Below are 19,256 nucleotides of genomic sequence, written 5' to 3' on the forward strand. Positions count from 1 at the left end.
CTGCCCGGGGGTAACACGTTACAGGGCGATGTCTGGGAGAGGGAGCTGCCCGGGGGTAACACGTTACAGGGCGATGTCTGGGAGAGGGAGCTGCCCGGGGGTAACACGTTACAGGGCGATGTCTGGGAGAGGGAGCTGCCCGGGGGTAACACGTTACAGGGCGATGTCTGGGAGAGGGAGCTGCCCGGGGGTAACACGTTACAGGGCGATGTCTGGGAGAGGGAGCTGCCCGGGGGTAACACGTTACAGGGCGATGTCTGGGAGAGGGAGCTGCCCGGGGGTAACACGTTACAGGGCGATGTCTGGGAGAGGGAGCTGCCCGGGGGTAACACGTTACAGGGCGATGTCTGGGAGAGGGAGCTGCCCGGGGGTAACACGTTACAGGGCGATGTCTGGGAGAGGGAGCTGCCCGGGGGTAACACGTTACAGGGCGATGTCTGGGAGAGGGAGCTGCCCGGGGGTAACACGTTACAGGGCGATGTCTGGGAGAGGGAGCTGCCCGGGGGTAACACGTTACAGGGCGATGTCTGGGAGAGGGAGCTGCCCGGGGGTAACACGTTACAGGGCGATGTCTGGGAGAGGGAGCTGCCCGGGGGTAACACGTTACAGGGCGATGTCTGGGAGAGGGAGCTGCCCGGGGGTAACACGTTACAGGGCGATGTCTGGGAGAGGGAGCTGCCCGGGGGTAACACGTTACAGGGCGATGTCTGGGAGAGGGAGCTGCCCGGGGGTAACACGTTACAGGGCGATGTCTGGGAGAGGGAGCTGCCCGGGGGTAACACGTTACAGGGCGATGTCTGGGAGAGGGAGCTGCCCGGGGGTAACACGTTACAGGGCGATGTCTGGGAGAGGGAGCTGCCCGGGGGTAACACGTTACAGGGCGATGTCTGGGAGAGGGAGCTGCCCGGGGGTAACACGTTACAGGGCGATGTCTGGGAGAGGGAGCTGCCCGGGGGTAACACGTTACAGGGCGATGTCTGGGAGAGGGAGCTGCCCGGGGGTAACACGTTACAGGGCGATGTCTGGGAGAGGGAGCTGCCCGGGGGTAACACGTTACAGGGCGATGTCTGGGAGAGGGAGCTGCCCGGGGGTAACACGTTACAGGGCGATGTCTGGGAGAGGGAGCTGCCCGGGGGTAACACGTTACAGGGCGATGTCTGGGAGAGGGAGCTGCCCGGGGGTAACACGTTACAGGGCGATGTCTGGGAGAGGGAGCTGCCCGGGGGTAACACGTTACAGGGCGATGTCTGGGAGAGGGAGCTGCCCGGGGGTAACACGTTACAGGGCGATGTCTGGGAGAGGGCAGCTGCCCGGGGGTAACACGTTACAGGGCGATGTCTGGGAGAGGGAGCTGCCCGGGGGTAACACGTTACAGGGCGATGTCTGGGAGAGGGAGCTGCCCGGGGGTAACACGTTACAGGGCGATGTCTGGGAGAGGGAGCTGCCCGGGGGTAACACGTTACAGGGCGATGTCTGGGAGAGGGAGCTGCCCGGGGGTAACACGTTACAGGGCGATGTCTGGGAGAGGGAGCTGCCCGGGGGTAACACGTTACAGGGCGATGTCTGGGAGAGGGAGCTGCCCGGGGGTAACACGTTACAGGGCGATGTCTGGGAGAGGGAGCTGCCCGGGGGTAACACGTTACAGGGCGATGTCTGGGAGAGGGAGCTGCCCGGGGGTAACACGTTACAGGGCGATGTCTGGGAGAGGGAGCTGCCCGGGGGTAACACGTTACAGGGCGATGTCTGGGAGAGGGAGCTGCCCGGGGGTAACACGTTACAGGGCGATGTCTGGGAGAGGGAGCTGCCCGGGGGTAACACGTTACAGGGCGATGTCTGGGAGAGGGAGCTGCCCGGGGGTAACACGTTACAGGGCGATGTCTGGGAGAGGGAGCTGCCCGGGGGTAACACGTTACAGGGCGATGTCTGGGAGAGGGAGCTGCCCGGGGGTAACACGTTACAGGGCGATGTCTGGGAGAGGGAGCTGCCCGGGGGTAACACGTTACAGGGCGATGTCTGGGAGAGGGCGCTGCCCGGGGGTAACACGTTACAGGGCGATGTCTGGGAGAGGGAGCTGCCCGGGGGTAACACGTTACAGGGCGATGTCTGGGAGAGGGAGCTGCCCGGGGGTAACACGTTACAGGGCGATGTCTGGGAGAGGGAGCTGCCCGGGGGTAACACGTTACAGGGCGATGTCTGGGAGAGGGAGCTGCCCAGGGGTAACACGTTACAGGGCGATGTCTGGGAGAGGGAGCTGCCCGGGGGTAACACGTTACAGGGCGATGTCTGGGAGAGGGAGCTGCCCGGGGGTAACACGTTACAGGGCGATGTCTGGGAGAGGGAGCTGCCCGGGGGTAACACGTTACAGGGCGATGTCTGGGAGCGGGCGCTGCCCGGGGGTAACACGTTACAGGGCGATGTCTGGGAGAGGGAGCTGCCCGGGGGTAACACGTTACAGGGCGATGTCTGGGAGAGGGCGCTGCCCGGGGGGTAACACGTTACAGGGCGATGTCTGGGAGAGGGAGCTGCCCGGGGGTAACACGTTACAGGGCGATGTCTGGGAGAGGGAGCTGCCCGGGGGTAACACGTTACAGGGCGATGTCTGGGAGAGGGAGCTGCCCGGGGGTAACACGTTACAGGGCGATGTCTGGGAGAGGGAGCTGCCCGGGGGTAACACGTTACAGGGCAATGTCTGGGAGAGGGAGCTGCCCGGGGGTAACACGTTACAGGGCGATGTCTGGGAGAGGGCGCTGCCCGGGGGTAACACGTTACAGGGCGATGTCTGGGAGAGGGAGCTGCCCGCGGGTAACACGTTACAGGGCGATGTCTGGGAGAGGGAGCTGCCCGGGGGTAACACGTTACAGGGCGATGTCTGGGAGAGGGAGCTGCCCGGGGGTAACACGTTACAGGGCGATGTCTGGGAGAGGGAGCTGCCCGGGGGTAACACGTTACAGGGCGATGTCTGGGAGAGGGCACTGCCCGGGGGTAACACGTTACAGGGCGATGTCTGGGAGAGGGAGCTGCCCGGGGGTAACACGTTACAGGGCGATGTCTGGGAGAGGGAGCTGCCCGGGGGTAACACGTTACAGGGCGATGTCTGGGAGAGGGAGCTGCCCGGGGGTAACACGTTACAGGGCGATGTCTGGGAGAGGGACGGGTAACACGTTACAGGGCGATGTCTGGGAGAGGGAGCTGCCCGGGGGTAACACGTTACAGGGCGATGTCTGGGAGAGGGAGCTGCCCGGGGGTAACACGTTACAGGGCGATGTCTGGGAGAGGGCGCTGCCCGGGGGTAACACGTTACAGGGCGATGTCTGGGAGAGGGAGCTGCCCGGGGGTAACACGTTACAGGGCGATGTCTGGGAGAGGGAGCTGCCCGGGGGTAACACGTTACAGGGCGATGTCTGGGAGAGGGAGCTGCCCGGGGGTAACACGTTACAGGGCGATGTCTGGGAGAGGGACGGGTAACACGTTACAGGGCGATGTCTGGGAGAGGGAGCTGCCCGGGGGTAACACGTTACAGGGCGATGTCTGGGAGAGGGAGCTGCCCGGGGGTAACACGTTACAGGGCGATGTCTGGGAGAGGGAGCTGCCCGGGGGTAACACGTTACAGGGCGATGTCTGGGAGAGGGAGCTGCCCGGGGGTAACACGTTACAGGGCGATGTCTGGGAGAGGGAGCTGCCCGGGGGTAACACGTTACAGGGCGATGTCTGGGAGAGGGAGCTGCCCGGGGGTAACACGTTACAGGGCGATGTCTGGGAGAGGGAGCTGCCCGGGGGTAACACGTTACAGGGCGATGTCTGGGAGAGGGAGCTGCCCGGGGGTAACACGTTACAGGGCGATGTCTGGGAGAGGGAGCTGCCCGGGGGTAACACGTTACAGGGCGATGTCTGGGAGAGGGACGGGTAACACGTTACAGGGCGATGTCTGGGAGAGGGAGCTGCCCGGGGGTAACACGTTACAGGGCGATGTCTGGGAGAGGGAGCTGCCCGGGGGTAACACGTTACAGGGCGATGTCTGGGAGAGGGAGCTGCCCGGGGGTAACACGTTACAGGGCGATGTCTGGGAGAGGGAGCTGCCCGGGGGTAACACGTTACAGGGCGATATCTGGGAGAGGGAGCTGCCCGCGGGTAACACGTTACAGGGCGATGTCTGGGAGAGGGAGCTGCCCGGGGGTAACACGTTACAGGGCGATGTCTGGGAGAGGGCGCTGCCCGGGGGTAACACGTTACAGGGCGATGTCTGGGAGAGGGAGCTGCCCGGGGGTAACACGTTACAGGGCGATGTCTGGGAGAGGGAGCTGCCCGGGGGTAACACGTTACAGGGCGATGTCTGGGAGAGGGAGCTGCCCGGGGGTAACACGTTACAGGGCGATGTCTGGGAGAGGGCGCTGCCCGGGGGTAACACGTTACAGGGCGATGTCTGGGAGAGGAAGCTGCCCGGGGGTAACACGTTACAGGGCGATGTCTGGGAGAGGGCGCTGCCCGGGGGTAACACGTTACAGGGCGATGTCTGGGAGAGGGAGCTGCCCGGGGGTAACACGTTACAGGGCGATGTCTGGGAGAGGGAGCTGCCCGGGGGTAACACGTTACAGGGCGATGTCTGGGAGAGGGCACTGCCCGGGGGTAACACGTTACAGGGCGATGTCTGGAGAGGGAGCTGCCCGGGGGTAACACGTTACAGGGCGATGTCTGGGAGAGGGAGCTGCCCGGGGGTAACACGTTACAGGGCGATGTCTGGGAGAGGGAGCTGCCCGGGGGTAACACGTTACAGGGCGATGTCTGGGAGAGGGAGCTGCCCGGGGGTAACACGTTACAGGGCGATGTCTGGGAGAGGGAGCTGCCCGGGGGTAACACGTTACAGGGCGATGTCTGGGAGAGGGAGCTGCCCGGGGGTAACACGTTACAGGGCGATGTCTGGGAGAGGGAGCTGCCCGGGGGTAACACGTTACAGGGCGATGTCTGGGAGAGGGAGCTGCCCGGGGGTAACACGTTACAGGGCGATGTCTGGGAGAGGGCGCTGCCCGGGGGTAACACGTTACAGGGCGATGTCTGGGAGAGGGAGCTGCCCGGGGGTAACACGTTACAGGGCGATGTCTGGGAGAGGGAGCTGCCCGGGGGTAACACGTTACAGGGCGATGTCTGGGAGAGGGAGCTGCCCGGGGGTAACACGTTACAGGGCGATGTCTGGGAGAGGGAGCTGCCCGGGGGTAACACGTTACAGGGCGATGTCTGGAGAGGGAGCTGCCCGGGGGTAACACGTTACAGGGCGATGTCTGGGAGAGGGAGCTGCCCGGGGGTAACACGTTACAGGGCGATGTCTGGGAGAGGGCACTGCCCGGGGGTAACACGTTACAGGGCGATGTCTGGGAGAGGGAGCTGCCCGGGGGTAACACGTTACAGGGCGATGTCTGGGAGAGGGAGCTGCCCGGGGGTAACACGTTACAGGGCGATGTCTGGGAGAGGGAGCTGCCCGGGGTAACACGTTACAGGGCGATGTCTGGGAGAGGGAGCTGCCCGGGGGTAACACGTTACAGGGCGATGTCTGGGTGAGGGCACTGCCCGGGGGTAACACGTTACAGGGCGATGTCTGGGAGAGGGAGCTGCCCGGGGGTAACACGTTACAGGGCGATGTCTGGGAGAGGGAGCTGCCCGGGGGTAACACGTTACAGGGCGATGTCTGGGAGAGGGAGCTGCCCGGGGTAACACGTTACAGGGCGATGTCTGGGAGAGGGAGCTGCCCGGGGGTAACACGTTACAGGGCGATGTCTGGGAGAGGGAGCTGCCCGGGGGTAACACGTTACAGGGCGATGTCTGGGAGAGGGAGCTGCCCGGGGGTAACACGTTACAGGGCGATGTCTGGGAGAGGGCACTGCCCGGGGGTAACACGTTACAGGGCGATGTCTGGGAGAGGGAGCTGCCCGGGGGTAACACGTTACAGGGCGATGTCTGGGAGAGGGAGCTGCCCGGGGGTAACACGTTACAGGGCGATGTCTGGGAGAGGGAGCTGCCCGGGGGTAACACGTTACAGGGCGATGTCTGGGAGAGGGAGCTGCCCGGGGGTAACACGTTACAGGGCGATGTCTGGGAGAGGGAGCTGCCCGGGGGTAACACGTTACAGGGCGATGTCTGGGAGAGGGAGCTGCCCGGGGGTAACACGTTACAGGGCGATGTCTGGAGAGGGAGCTGCCCGGGGGTAACACGTTACAGGGCGATGTCTGGGAGAGGGAGCTGCCCGGGGGTAACACGTTACAGGGCGATGTCTGGGAGAGGAGCTGCCCGGGGGTAACACGTTACAGGGCGATGTCTGGGAGAGCGAGCTGCCCGGGGGTAACACGTTACAGGGCGATGTCTGGGAGAGCGAGCTGCCCGGGGGTAACACGTTACAGGGCGATGTCTGTGCGTCATACAAACACATACTGCTCTGCGTACAAAACAGATACACACGCTGCTCTGCGTACAAAACAGATACACACGCTGCTCTGCGTACAACACAGATACACACGCAGCTCTGCGTACAAAACAGATACACGCAGCTCTGCGTACAACACAGATACACGCGCTGCTCTGCGTACAAAACAGATACACACGCTGCTCTGCGTACAACACAGATACACACGCAGCTCTGCGTACAAAACAGATACACGCAGCTCTGCGTACAGCACAGATATACGCGCTGCTCTGCGTACAGTACATACACACGCGCTGCTCTGCGTACAGTACATACACACGCGCTGCTCTGTGTATAATACAGATCTCCTCCCTCTCAGACCTCAGAGCTGGGGGTGACGGAGCACGTTGAAGGAGACTCCTGCAAGTTTGCGCTGTGGTCGGGACGCACACCTTCCTCCGATAACAAGACTGTGCTCAAGGTGCGTTCATCTCCTCCGTATACCGCTCACCCATCGTGATACGCGCGTGTACGGCGCGGCGCCAGCGAGCCGGTATATGTGTATCTAACACACACACTGTGTATATATATCTGCTAGTTTGTATCTTTCACACCAGTAAATGTAACGGAGGGTACACATGTCCCGCCTCCCACCACCTCCCCGGTGCGGCTCTGATATTCTGGGAGTCACACCTTTTTTCGATGGGGTGCATCTTTTACCCCCATTAATCCCGGAGAGCAAAAATCGAGCACTTTGTATCCTCAGGGATTGAGCTATAATTTCAGGCCTGGCACTAAGTGCACCTCCTGTAGGAAGGGTATCACATGTATCACACGGGAGGGGGGGCCGTGTTACATTAGGGGCTGGAGCATAGGATAGTAATTACCGATACTCGCCTGCTAACGCGAGCTGCTTGATACAGTCACACGATGAATTCCTCACCGCAGCCTATGGTTCTGCACATTAAACATTACTGGAGACAGTGTATACAGTTTACTTTATGGAAGAGTCTCTTACAAACAGCACATTGTTAGTGCTACGGAGTTAAACAGGCTGGGTAACATCTCGCTCTCACAAGGCATCCAGCATAGAAGTGAAGCAGGAGTGGATCAAAAACATCAGAGAAGTGATCCAGGAGAGGATGATCCATCTACAGGGCGCGCTCAAGGAACCGATCCAGGCCCCAAAGACTCCAGCAAAGCAGAGAAACAACAGCAAAAGGTAACCGTCACTAAGGAGAGGGGTCTCACTGCATCACACTGCATCACACTGCACAGGCCCTGTCACTAAGGAGAGGGGTCTCACTGCATCACACTTAATCACACTGCACAGGCCCTGTCACTAAGGAGAGGGGTCTCACTGCATCACACTGCACAGTCTCTGTCACTAAGGAGAGGGGCCTCACTGCATCACACTGCACAGTCTCTGTCACTAAGGAGAGGGGTCTCACTGCATCACACTGCACAGTCTGTCACTAAGGAGAGGGGTCTCCCTGCATCACACTGCACAGTCTCCGTCACTAAGGAGAGGGGTCTCACTGCATCACACTGCACAGTCTGTCACTAAGGAGAGGGGTCTCACTGCATCACACTGCACAGTCTCCGTCACTAAGGAGAGGGGTCTCACTGCATCACACTGCACAGTCTGTCACTAAGGAGAGGGGTCTCACTGCATCACACTGCACAGTCTCCGTCACTAAGGAGAGGGGTCTCACTGCATCACACTGCACAGTCTGTCACTAAGGAGAGGGGTCTCACTGCATCACACTGCACAGTCTCCGTCACTAAGGAGAGGGGTCTCACTGCATTACACTGCACAGTCTGTCACTAAGGGGAGGGGTCTCACTGTATCACACTGCACAGTCTCCGTCACTAAGGAGAGGGGTCTCACTGCATTACACTGCACAGTCTGTCACTAAGGGGAGGGGTCTCACTGCATCACACTGCACAGTCTCCGTCACTAAGGAGAGGGGTCTCACTGCATCACACTGCACAGTTTGTCACTAAGGAGAGGGGTCTCACTGCATCACACTGCACAGTCTGTCACTAAGGAGAGGGGTCTCACTGCATCACACTGCACAGTCTGTCACTAAGGAGAGGGGTCTCACTGCATCACACTGCACAGGCCCTGTCACTAAGGAGAGGGGTCTCACTGCATCACACTGCACAGTCTGTCACTAAGGAGAGGGGTCTCACTGCATCACTCTGCACAGTCTCTCACGAAGGAGAGGGGTATCACTGCATCACTCTGCACAGTCTCTCACGAAGGAGAGGGGTCTCACTGCATCACTCTGCACAGTCTCTCACTAAGGAGAGAGGTCTCACTGCATCACACTGCACAGTCTGTCACTAAGGAGAGGAGTCTCACTGCATCACACTGCACAGTCTCACAAAGGAGAGGGGTCTCACTGCATCACACTGCACAGTCTCTCACTAAGGAGAGGGGTCTCACTGCATCACACTGCACAGTCTGTCACTAAGGAGAGGGTCTCACTGCATCACACTGCACAGTCTCTGTCACTAAGGAGAGGGGTCTCACTGCATCACACTGCACAGTTTGTCACTATGGAGAGGGGTCTCACTGCATCACTCTGCACAGTCTCTCACTAAGGAGAGGGGTCTCACTGCATCACACTGCACAGTCTCACGAAGGAGAGGGATCACTCTGCACAGTCTCTCACGAAGGAGAGGGGTTTCACTGCATCACACTGCACAGTCTCTGTCACTAAGGAGAGGGGTCTCACTGCATCACACTGCACAGTCTCACGGAGGAGAGGGGTCTCACTGCATCACACTGCACAGTCTCTCACTAAGGAGAGGGTCTCACTGCATCACACTGCACAGTCTCTGTCACTAAGGTGAGGGGTCTCACTGCATCACACTGCACAGTTTGTCACTATGGAGAGATGGAGAGGGGTCTCACTGCATCACTCTGCACCGTCTCTCACGAAGGAGAGGGGTCTCACTGCATCACACTGCACAGTCTCACGAAGGAGAGGGATCACTTTGCACAGTCTCTCACGAGGGAGAGGGGTCTCACTGCATCACACTGCACAATCTCTCATGAAGGAGAGGGGTCTCACTGCATCACACTGCACAGTCTCTGTCACTAAGGAGAGGGGTCTCACTGCATCACACTGCACAGTCTCTGTCACTAAGGAGAGGCGTCTCACTGCATCACACTGCACAGTCTCACGAAGAAGAGGGATCACACTCCACAGTCTCTGTCACTAAGGAGAGGGGTCTCACTGCATCACTCTGCACAGTCTCTCACGAAGGAGAAGGGTCTCACTGCATCACTCTGCACAGTCTCTCACTAAGGAGAGGGGTCTCACTGCATCACACTGCACAGTCTCTCACTAAGGAGAGGGGTCTCACTGCATCACACTGCACAGTCTCTCACTAAGGAGAGGAGTCTCACAGCATCACACTGCACAGTCTCACGGAGGAGAGGGGTCTCACTGCATCACACTGCACAGTCTCTCACTAAGGAGAGGGGTCTCACTGCATCACACTGCACAGTCTGTCACTAAGGAGAGGGTCTCACTGCATCACACTGCACAGTCTCTGTCACTAAGGAGAGGGGTCTCACTGCATCACACTGCACAGTTTGTCACTATGGAGAGGGGTCTCACTGCATCACTCTGCACAGTCTCTCACAAAGGAGAGGGGTCTCACTGCATCACTCTGCACAGTCTCTCACGAAGGAGAGGGGTCTCACTGCATCACACTGCACAGTCTCACGAAGGAGAGGGATCACTCTGCACAGTCTCTCACGAAGGAGAGGGGTCTCACTGCATCACACTGCACAGTCTCTCACGAAGGAGAGGGGTCTCACTGCATCACACTGCACAGTCTCTGTCACTAAGGAGAGGGGTCTCACTGCATCACACTGCACAGTCTCTGTCACTAAGGAGAGGCGTCTCACTGCATCACACTGCACAGTCTCACGAAGAAGAGGGATCACACTGCACAGTCTCTGTCACTAAGGAGAGGGGTCTCACTGCATCACACTGCACAGTCTCTCACGAAGGAGAGGGGTTTCACTGCATCACTCTGCACAGTCTGTCACTAAGGAGAGGGGTCTCACTGCATCACTCTGCACAGTCTCTCACTAAGTAGAGGGGTCTCACTGCATCACACTGCACAGTCTGTCACTAAGGAGAGGGGTCTCACTGCATCACACTGCACAGTCTCACGGAGGAGAGGGGTCTCACTGCATCACACTGCACAGTCTCTCACTAAGGAGAGGGGTCTCACTGCATCACTCTGCACAGTCTCTCACTAAGGAGAGGGGTCTCACTGCATCACACTGCACAGTCTCACGAAGGAGAGGGATCACTCTGCACAGTCTCTCACGAAGGAGAGGGGTCTCACTGCATCACACTGCACAGTCTCTGTCACTAAGGAGAGGGGTCTCACTGCATCACTCTGCACAGTCTCTCACTAAGGGGAGAGGTCTCACTGCATCACACTGCACAGTCTGTCACTAAGGAGAGGGGTCTCACTGCATCACACTGCACAGTCTCTCACTAAGGAGAGGAGTCTCACAGCATCACACTGCACAGTCTCACGGAGGAGAGGGGTCTCACTGCATCACACTGCACAGTCTCTCACTAAGGAGAGGGGTCTCACTGCATCACACTGCACAGTCTGTCACTAAGGAGAGGGTCTCACTGCATCACACTGCACAGTCTCTGTCACTAAGGAGAGGGGTCTCACTGCATCACACTGCACAGTTTGTCACTATGGAGAGGGGTCTCACTGCATCACTCTGCACAGTCTCTCACAAAGGAGAGGGGTCTCACTGCATCACTCTGCACAGTCTCTCACGAAGGAGAGGGGTCTCACTGCATCACACTGCACAGTCTCTCACTAAGGAGAGGGATCACTCTGCACAGTCTCTCACGAAGGAGAGGGGTCTCACTGCATCACACTGCACAGTCTCTCACGAAGGAGAGGGGTCTCACTGCATCACACTGCACAGTCTCTGTCACTAAGGAGAGGCGTCTCACTGCATCACACTGCACAGTCTCCCGAAGAAGAGGGATCACACTGCACAGTCTCTGTCACTAAGGAGAGGGGTCTCACTGCATCACACTGCACAGTCTCTCACGAAGGAGAGGGGTTTCACTGCATCACTGCACAGTCTGTCACTAAGGAGAGGGGTTTTACTGCATCACACTGCACAGTCTCTCACTAAGTAGAGGGGTCTCACTGCATCACTCTGCACAGTCTCTCATGAAGGAGAGGGGTCTCACTGCATCACACTGCACAGTCTCTCACGAAGGAGAGGGGTCTCACTGCATCACACTGCACAGTCTCTGTCACTAAGGAGAGGCGTCTCACTGCATCACACTGCACAGTCTGTCACTATGGAGAGGGGTCTCACTGCATCACTCTGCACAGTCTCTCACGAAGGAGAGGGGTCTCACTGCATCACTCTGCACAGTCTCTCACGAAGGAGAGGGGTCTCACTGCATCACACTGCACAGTCTCTCACTAAGGAGAGGGGTCTCACTGCATCACACTGCACAGTCTCTCACTAAGGAGAGGGGTCTCACTGCATCACTCTGCACAGTCTCTCACGAAGGAGAGGGGTCTCACTGCATCACTCTGCACAGTCTCTCACTAAGGAGAGGGGTCTCACTGCATCACTCTGCACAGTCTCTTACTAAGGAGAGGGGTCTCACTGCATCACTCTGCACAGTCTCTCACGAAGGAGAGGGGTCTCACTGCATCACTCTGCACAGTCTCTCACTAAGGAGAGGGGTCTCACTGCATCACACTGCACAGTCTCACGAAGGAGAGGGGTCTCACTGCATCACACTGCACAGTCTCACGGAGGAGAGGGGTCTCACTGCATCACACTGCACAGTCTCTCACTAAGGAGAGGGGTCTCACTGCATCACTCTGCACAGTCTCTCATGAAGGAGAGGGGTCTCACTGCATCACACTGCACAGTCTCTGTCACTAAGGAGAGGGGTCTCACTGCATCACACTGCACAGTCTCTGTCACTAAGGAGAGGCGTCTCACTGCATCACACTGCACAGTCTGTCACTATGGAGAGGGGTCTCACTGCATCACTCTGCACAGTCTCTCACGAAGGAGAGGGATCTCACTGCATCACTCTGCACAGTCTCTCACAAAGGAGAGGGGTCTCACTGCATCACTCTGCACAGTCTCCCACAAAGGAGAGGGGTCTCACTGCATCACACTGCACAGTCTCTCACGAAGGAGAGGGGTCTCACTGCATCACTCTGCACAGTCTCTCATGAAGGAGAGGGTCTCACTGCATCACACTGCACAGTCTCACGAAGGAGAGGGATCACTCTGCACAGTCTCTCACGAAGGAGAGGGGTCTCACTGCATCACACTGCACAGTCTCTCACGAAGGAGAGGGGTCTCACTGCATCACACTGCACAGTCTCTGTCACTAAGGAGAGGAGTCTCACTGCATCACACTGCACAGTCTCTGTCATTAAGGAGAGGCGTCTCACTGCATCACACTGCACAGTCTCACGAAGAAGAGGGATCACACTGCACAGTCTCTGTCACTAAGGAGAGGCGTCTCACTGCATCACACTGCACAGTCTCACGAAGAAGAGGGATCACACTGCACAGTCTCTGTCACTAAGGAGAGGGGTCTCACTGCATCACACTGCACAGTCTCTCACGAAGGAGAGGGGTCTCACTGCATCACTCTGCACAGTCTGTCACTAAGGAGAGGGGTCTCACTGCATCACTCTGCACAGTCTGTCACTAAGTAGAGGGGTCTCACTGCATCACTCTGCACAGTCTCTCACTAAGGAGAGGGGTCTCACTGCATCACTCTGCACAGTCTCTCACGAAGGAAAGGGGTCTCACTGCATCACTCTGCACAGTCTCTCACTAAGGAGAGAGGTCTCACTGCATCACACTGCACAGTCTGTCACTAAGGAGAGGAGTCTCACTGCATCACACTGCACAGTCTCACAGAGGAGAGGGGTCTCACTGCATCACACTGCACAGTCTCTCACTAAGGAGAGGGGTCTCACTGCATCACACTGCACAGTCTGTCACTAAGGAGAGGGTCTCACTGCATCACACTGCACAGTCTCTGTCACTAAGGAGAGGGGTCTCACTGCATCACACTGCACAGTTTGTCACTATGGAGAGGGGTCTCACTGCATCACTCTGCACAGTCTCTCACAAAGGAGAGGGGTCTCACTGCATCACTCTGCACAGTCTCTCACGAAGGAGAGGGGTCTCACTGCATCACACTGCACAGTCTCTCACGAAGGAGAGGGATCACTCTGCACAGTCTCTCACGAAGGAGAGGGGTCTCACTGCATCACACTGCACAGTCTCTCACAAAGGAGAGGGGTCTCACTGCATCACACTGCACAGTCTCTGTCACTAAGGAGAGGCGTCTCACTGCATCACACTGCACAGTCTCACGAAGAAGAGGGATCACACTGCACAGTCTCTGTCACTAAGGAGATGGGTCTCACTGCATCACACTGCACAGTCTCTCACGAAGGAGAGGGGTCTCACTGCATCACTCTGCACAGTCTGTCACTAAGGAGAGGGGTCTCACTGCATCACTCTGCACAGTCTGTCACTAAGGAGAGGGGTCTCACTGCATCACTCTGCACAGTCTCTCACTAAGGAGAGGGGTCTCACTGCATCACTCTGCACAGTCTCTCACGAAGGAGAGGGGTCTCACTGCATCACTCTGCACATTCTCTTACTAAGGAGAGAGGTCTCACTGCATCACACTGCACAGTTTGTCACTAAGGAGAGGGGTTTTACTGCATCACACTGCACAGTCTCTCACTAAGTAGAGGGGTCTCACTGCATCACTCTGCACAGTCTCTCATGAAGGAGAGGGGTCTCACTGCATCACACTGCACAGTCTCTCACGAAGGAGAGGGGTCTCACTGCATCACACTGCACAGTCTCTGTCACTAAGGAGAGGCGTCTCACTGCATCACACTGCACAGTCTGTCACTATGGAGAGGGGTCTCACTGCATCACTCTGCACAGTCTCACGAAGGAGAGGGGTCTCACTGCATCACTCTGCACAGTCTCTCACTAAGGAGAGAGGTCTCACTGCATCACACTGCACAGTTTGTCACTAAGGAGAGGGGTTTTACTGCATCACACTGCACAGTCTCTCACTAAGTAGAGGGGTCTCACTGCATCACTCTGCACAGTCTCTCATGAAGGAGAGGGGTCTCACTGCATCACACTGCACAGTCTCTCACGAAGGAGAGGGGTCTCACTGCATCACACTGCACAGTCTCTGTCACTAAGGAGAGGCGTCTCACTGCATCACACTGCACAGTCTGTCACTATGGAGAGGGGTCTCACTGCATCACTCTGCACAGTCTCTCACGAAGGAGAGGGGTCTCACTGCATCACTCTGCACAGTCTCTCACGAAGGAGAGGGGTCTCACTGCATCACACTGCACAGTCTCTCACTAAGGAGAGGGGTCTCACTGCATCACACTGCACAGTCTCTCACTAAGGAGAGGGGTCTCACTGCATCACTCTGCACAGTCTCTCACGAAGGAGAGGGGTCTCACTGCATCACTCTGCACAGTCTCTCACTAAGGAGAGGGGTCTCACTGCATCACACTGCACAGTCTCACGAAGGAGAGGGGTCTCACTGCATCACTCTGCACAGTCTGTCACTAAGGAGAGGGGTCTCACTGCATCACTCTGCACAGTCTCTCACTAAGGAGAGGGGTCTCACTGCATCATTCTGCACAGTCTCTCATGAAGGAGAGGGGTCTCACTGCATCACACTGCACAGTCTCACGGAGGAGAGGGGTCTCACTGCATCACACTGCACAGTCTCTCACTAAGGAGAGGGGTCTCACTGCATCACTCTGCACAGTCTCTCATGAAGGAGAGGGGTCTCACTGCATCACACTGCACAGTCTCTGTCACTAAGGAGAGGGGTCTCACTGCATCACACTGCACAGTCTCTGTCACTAAGGAGAGGCGTCTCACTGCATCACACTGCACAGTCTGTCACTATGGAGAGGGGTCTCACTGCATCACTCTGCACAGTCTCTCACGAAGGAGAGGGGTCTCACTGCATCACTCTGCACAGTCTCTCACAAAGGAGAGGGGTCTCACTGCATCACTCTGCACAGTCTCCCACAAAGGAGAGGGGTCTCACTGCATCACACTGCACAGTCTCTCACGAAGGAGAGGGGTCTCACTGCATCACTCTGCACAGTCTCTCATGAAGGAGAGGGTCTCACTGCATCACACTGCACAGTCTCTCACGAAGGAGAGGGGTCTCACTGCATCACACTGCACAGTCTCTGTCACTAAGGAGAGGGGTCTCACTGCATCACACTGCACAGTCTCTGTCACTAAGGAGAGGCGTCTCACTGCATCACACTGCACAGTCTCACGAAGAAGAGGGATCACACTGCACAGTCTCTGTCACTAAGGAGAGGGGTCTCACTGCATCACACTGCACAGTCTCTCACGAAGGAGAGGGGTCTCACTGCATCACACTGCACAGTCTCTGTCACTATGGGCAGGGGTCTGACTGCATCCCACTGCACAGTCTCTCACGAAGGAGAGGGGTCTCACTGCATCACTCTGCACAGTCTCTCACGAAGGAGAGGGGTCTCACTGCATCACACTGCACAGTCTCTCACTAAGGAGAGGGGTCTCACTGCATCACACTGCACAGTCTCTCACTAAGGAGAGGGGTCTCACTGCATCACTCTGCACAGTCTCTCACGAAGGAGAGGGGTCTCACTGCATCACTCTGCACAGTCTCTCACTAAGGAGAGGGGTCTCACTGCATCACACTGCACAGTCTCACGAAGGAGAGGGGTCTCACTGCATCACTCTGCACAGTCTGTCACTAAGGAAAGGGGTCTCACTGCATCACTCTGCACAGTCTCTCACTAAGGAGAGGGGTCTCACTGCATCATTCTGCACAGTCTCTCATGAAGGAGAGGGGTCTCACTGCATCACACTGCACAGTCTCACGGAGGAGAGGGGTCTCACTGCATCACACTGCACAGTCTCTCACTAAGGAGAGGGGTCTCACTGCATCACTCTGCACAGTCTCTCATGAAGGAGAGGGGTCTCACTGCATCACACTGCACAGTCTCTGTCACTAAGGAGAGGGGTCTCACTGCATCACACTGCACAGTCTCTGTCACTAAGGAGAGGCGTCTCACTGCATCACACTGCACAGTCTGTCACTATGGAGAGGGGTCTCACTGCATCACTCTGCACAGTCTCTCACGAAGGAGAGGGGTCTCACTGCATCACTCTGCACAGTCTCTCACAAAGGAGAGGGGTCTCACTGCATCACTCTGCACAGTCTCCCACAAAGGAGAGGGGTCTCACTGCATCACACTGCACAGTCTCTCACGAAGGAGAGGGGTCTCACTGCATCACTCTGCACAGTCTCTCATGAAGGAGAGGGTCTCACTGCATCACACTGCACAGTCTCTCACGAAGGAGAGGGGTCTCACTGCATCACACTGCACAGTCTCTGTCACTAAGGAGAGGGGTCTCACTGCATCACACTGCACAGTCTCTGTCACTAAGGAGAGGCGTCTCACTGCATCACACTGCACAGTCTCACGAAGAAGAGGGATCACACTGCACAGTCTCTGTCACTAAGGAGAGGGGTCTCACTGCATCACACTGCACAGTCTCTGTCACTATGGAGAGGGGTCTGACTGCATCCCACTGCACAGTCTCTCACTAAGGAGAGGGGTCTCACTGCATCACTCTGCACAGTCTCTCACTAAGGATAGGGGTCTCACTGCATCACTCTGCACAGTCTCTCACTAAGGAGAGGGGTCTCACTGCATCATTCTGCACAGTCTCATGAAGGAGAGGGGTCTCACTGCATCACTCTGCACAGTCTCTCACTAAGGAGAGGGGTCTCACTGCATCACACTGCACAGTTTGTCACTATGGATAGGGGTCTCACTGCATCACTCTGCACAGTCTCTCACAAAGGAGAGGGGTCTCACTGCATCACTCTGCACAGTCTCTCACGAAGGAGAGGGGTCTCACTGCATCACACTGCACAGTCTCACGAAGGAGAGGGATCACTCTGCACAGTCTCTCACTAAGGAGAGTGGTCTCACTGCATCACTCTGCACAGTCTCTCACGAAGGAGAGGGGTCTCACTGCATCACTCTGCACAGTCTCTCACTAAGGAGAGAGGTCTCACTGCATCACACTGCACAGTCTGTCACTAAGGAGAGGAGTCTCACTGCATCACACTGCACAGTCTCTCACGGAGGAGAGGGGTCTCACTGCATCACACTGCACAGTCTCTCACTAAGGAGAGGGGTCTCACTGCATCACACTGCACAGTCTGTCACTAAGGAGAGGGTCTCACTGCATCACACTGCACAGTCTCTGTCACTAAGGAGAGGGGTCTCACTGCATCACACTGCACAGTTTGTCACTATGGAGTGGGGTCTCACTGCATCACTCTGCACAGTCTCACAAAGGAGATGGGTCTCACTGCATCACTCTGCACAGTCTCTCACGAAGGAGAGGGGTCTCACTGCATCACACTGCACAGTCTCACGAAGGAGAGGGATCACTCTGCACAGTCTCTCACGAAGGAGAGGGGTCTCACTGCATCACACTGCACAGTCTCTCACGAAGGAGAGGGGTCTCACTGCATCACACTGCACAGTCTCTGTCACTAAGGAGAGGAGTCTCACTGCATCACACTGCACAGTCTCTGTCACTAAGGAGAGGTGTCTCACTGCATCACACTGCACAGTCTCACGAAGAAGAGGGATCACACTGCACAGTCTCTGTCACTAAGGAGAGGCGTCTCACTGCATCACACTGCACAGTCTCACGAAGAAGAGGGATCACACTGCACAGTCTCTGTCACTAAGGAGAGGGGTCTCACTGCATCACACTGCACAGTCTCTCACGAAGGAGAGGGGTCTCACTGCATCACTCTGCACAGTCTGTCACTAAGGAGAGGGGTCTCACTGCATCACTCTGCACAGTCTGTCACTAAGTAGAGGGGTCTCACTGCATCACTCTGCACAGTCTCTCACTAAGGAGAGGGGTCTCACTGCATCACTCTGCACAGTCTCTCACGAAGGAAAGGGGTCTCACTGCATCACTCTGCACAGTCTCTCACTAAGGAGAGAGGTCTCACTGCATCACACTGCACAGTCTCACAGAGGAGAGGGGTCTCACTGCATCACACTGCACAGTCTCTCACAAAGGAGAGGGGTCTCACTGCATCACACTGCACAGTCTGTCACTAAGGAGAGGGTCTCACTGCATCACACTGCACAGTCTCTGTCACTAAGGAGAGGGGTCTCACTGCATCACACTGCACAGTTTGTCACTATGGAGAGGGGTCTCACTGCATCACTCTGCACAGTCTCTCACAAAGGAGAGGGGTCTCACTGCATCACTCTGCACAGTCTCTCACGAAGGAGAGGGGTCTCACTGCATCACACTGCACAGTCTCACGAAGGAGAGGGATCACTCTGCACAGTCTCTCACGAAGGAGAGGGGTCTCACTGCATCACACTGCACAGTCTCTCACTAAGGAGAGGCGTCTCACTGCATCACACTGCACAGTCTCACGAAGAAGAGGGATCACACTGCACAGTCTCTGTCACTAAGGAGATGGGTCTCACTGCATCACACTGCACAGTCTCTCACGAAGGAGAGGGGTCTCACTGCATCACTCTGCACAGTCTGTCACTAAGGAGAGGGGTCTCACTGCATCACTCTGCACAGTCTGTCACTAAGGAGAGGGGTCTCACTGCATCACTCTGCACAGTCTGTCACTAAGGAGAGGGGTCTCACTGCATCACTCTGCACAGTCTCTCACTAAGG

The 19,256-nt window shown here is 57.1% G+C and overlaps 1 protein-coding gene across 1 annotated transcript in view; it reads left to right on the forward strand.

Moving 5' to 3' along the window:
- Window positions 1-6,737: 6,737 nt before the first annotated feature.
- LOC142500019 (kalirin-like) overlaps window positions 6,738-19,256 on the forward strand; it is a 297,527-nt gene continuing 285,008 nt past the window's right edge. Inside the window, exons 1-2 of the mRNA XM_075610076.1 lie at window positions 6,738-6,869; window positions 7,468-7,610. Coding sequence (XP_075466191.1) covers window positions 7,531-7,610 — 80 coding nt within the window. The 5' untranslated portion in view covers window positions 6,738-6,869; window positions 7,468-7,530. The remainder of the gene's footprint in view (window positions 6,870-7,467; window positions 7,611-19,256) is intronic.

The sequence above is a fragment of the Ascaphus truei genome, chromosome 7, assembly GCF_040206685.1.
Source record: "Ascaphus truei isolate aAscTru1 chromosome 7, aAscTru1.hap1, whole genome shotgun sequence".
Taxonomy (NCBI): Eukaryota; Metazoa; Chordata; class Amphibia; order Anura; family Ascaphidae; genus Ascaphus; species Ascaphus truei.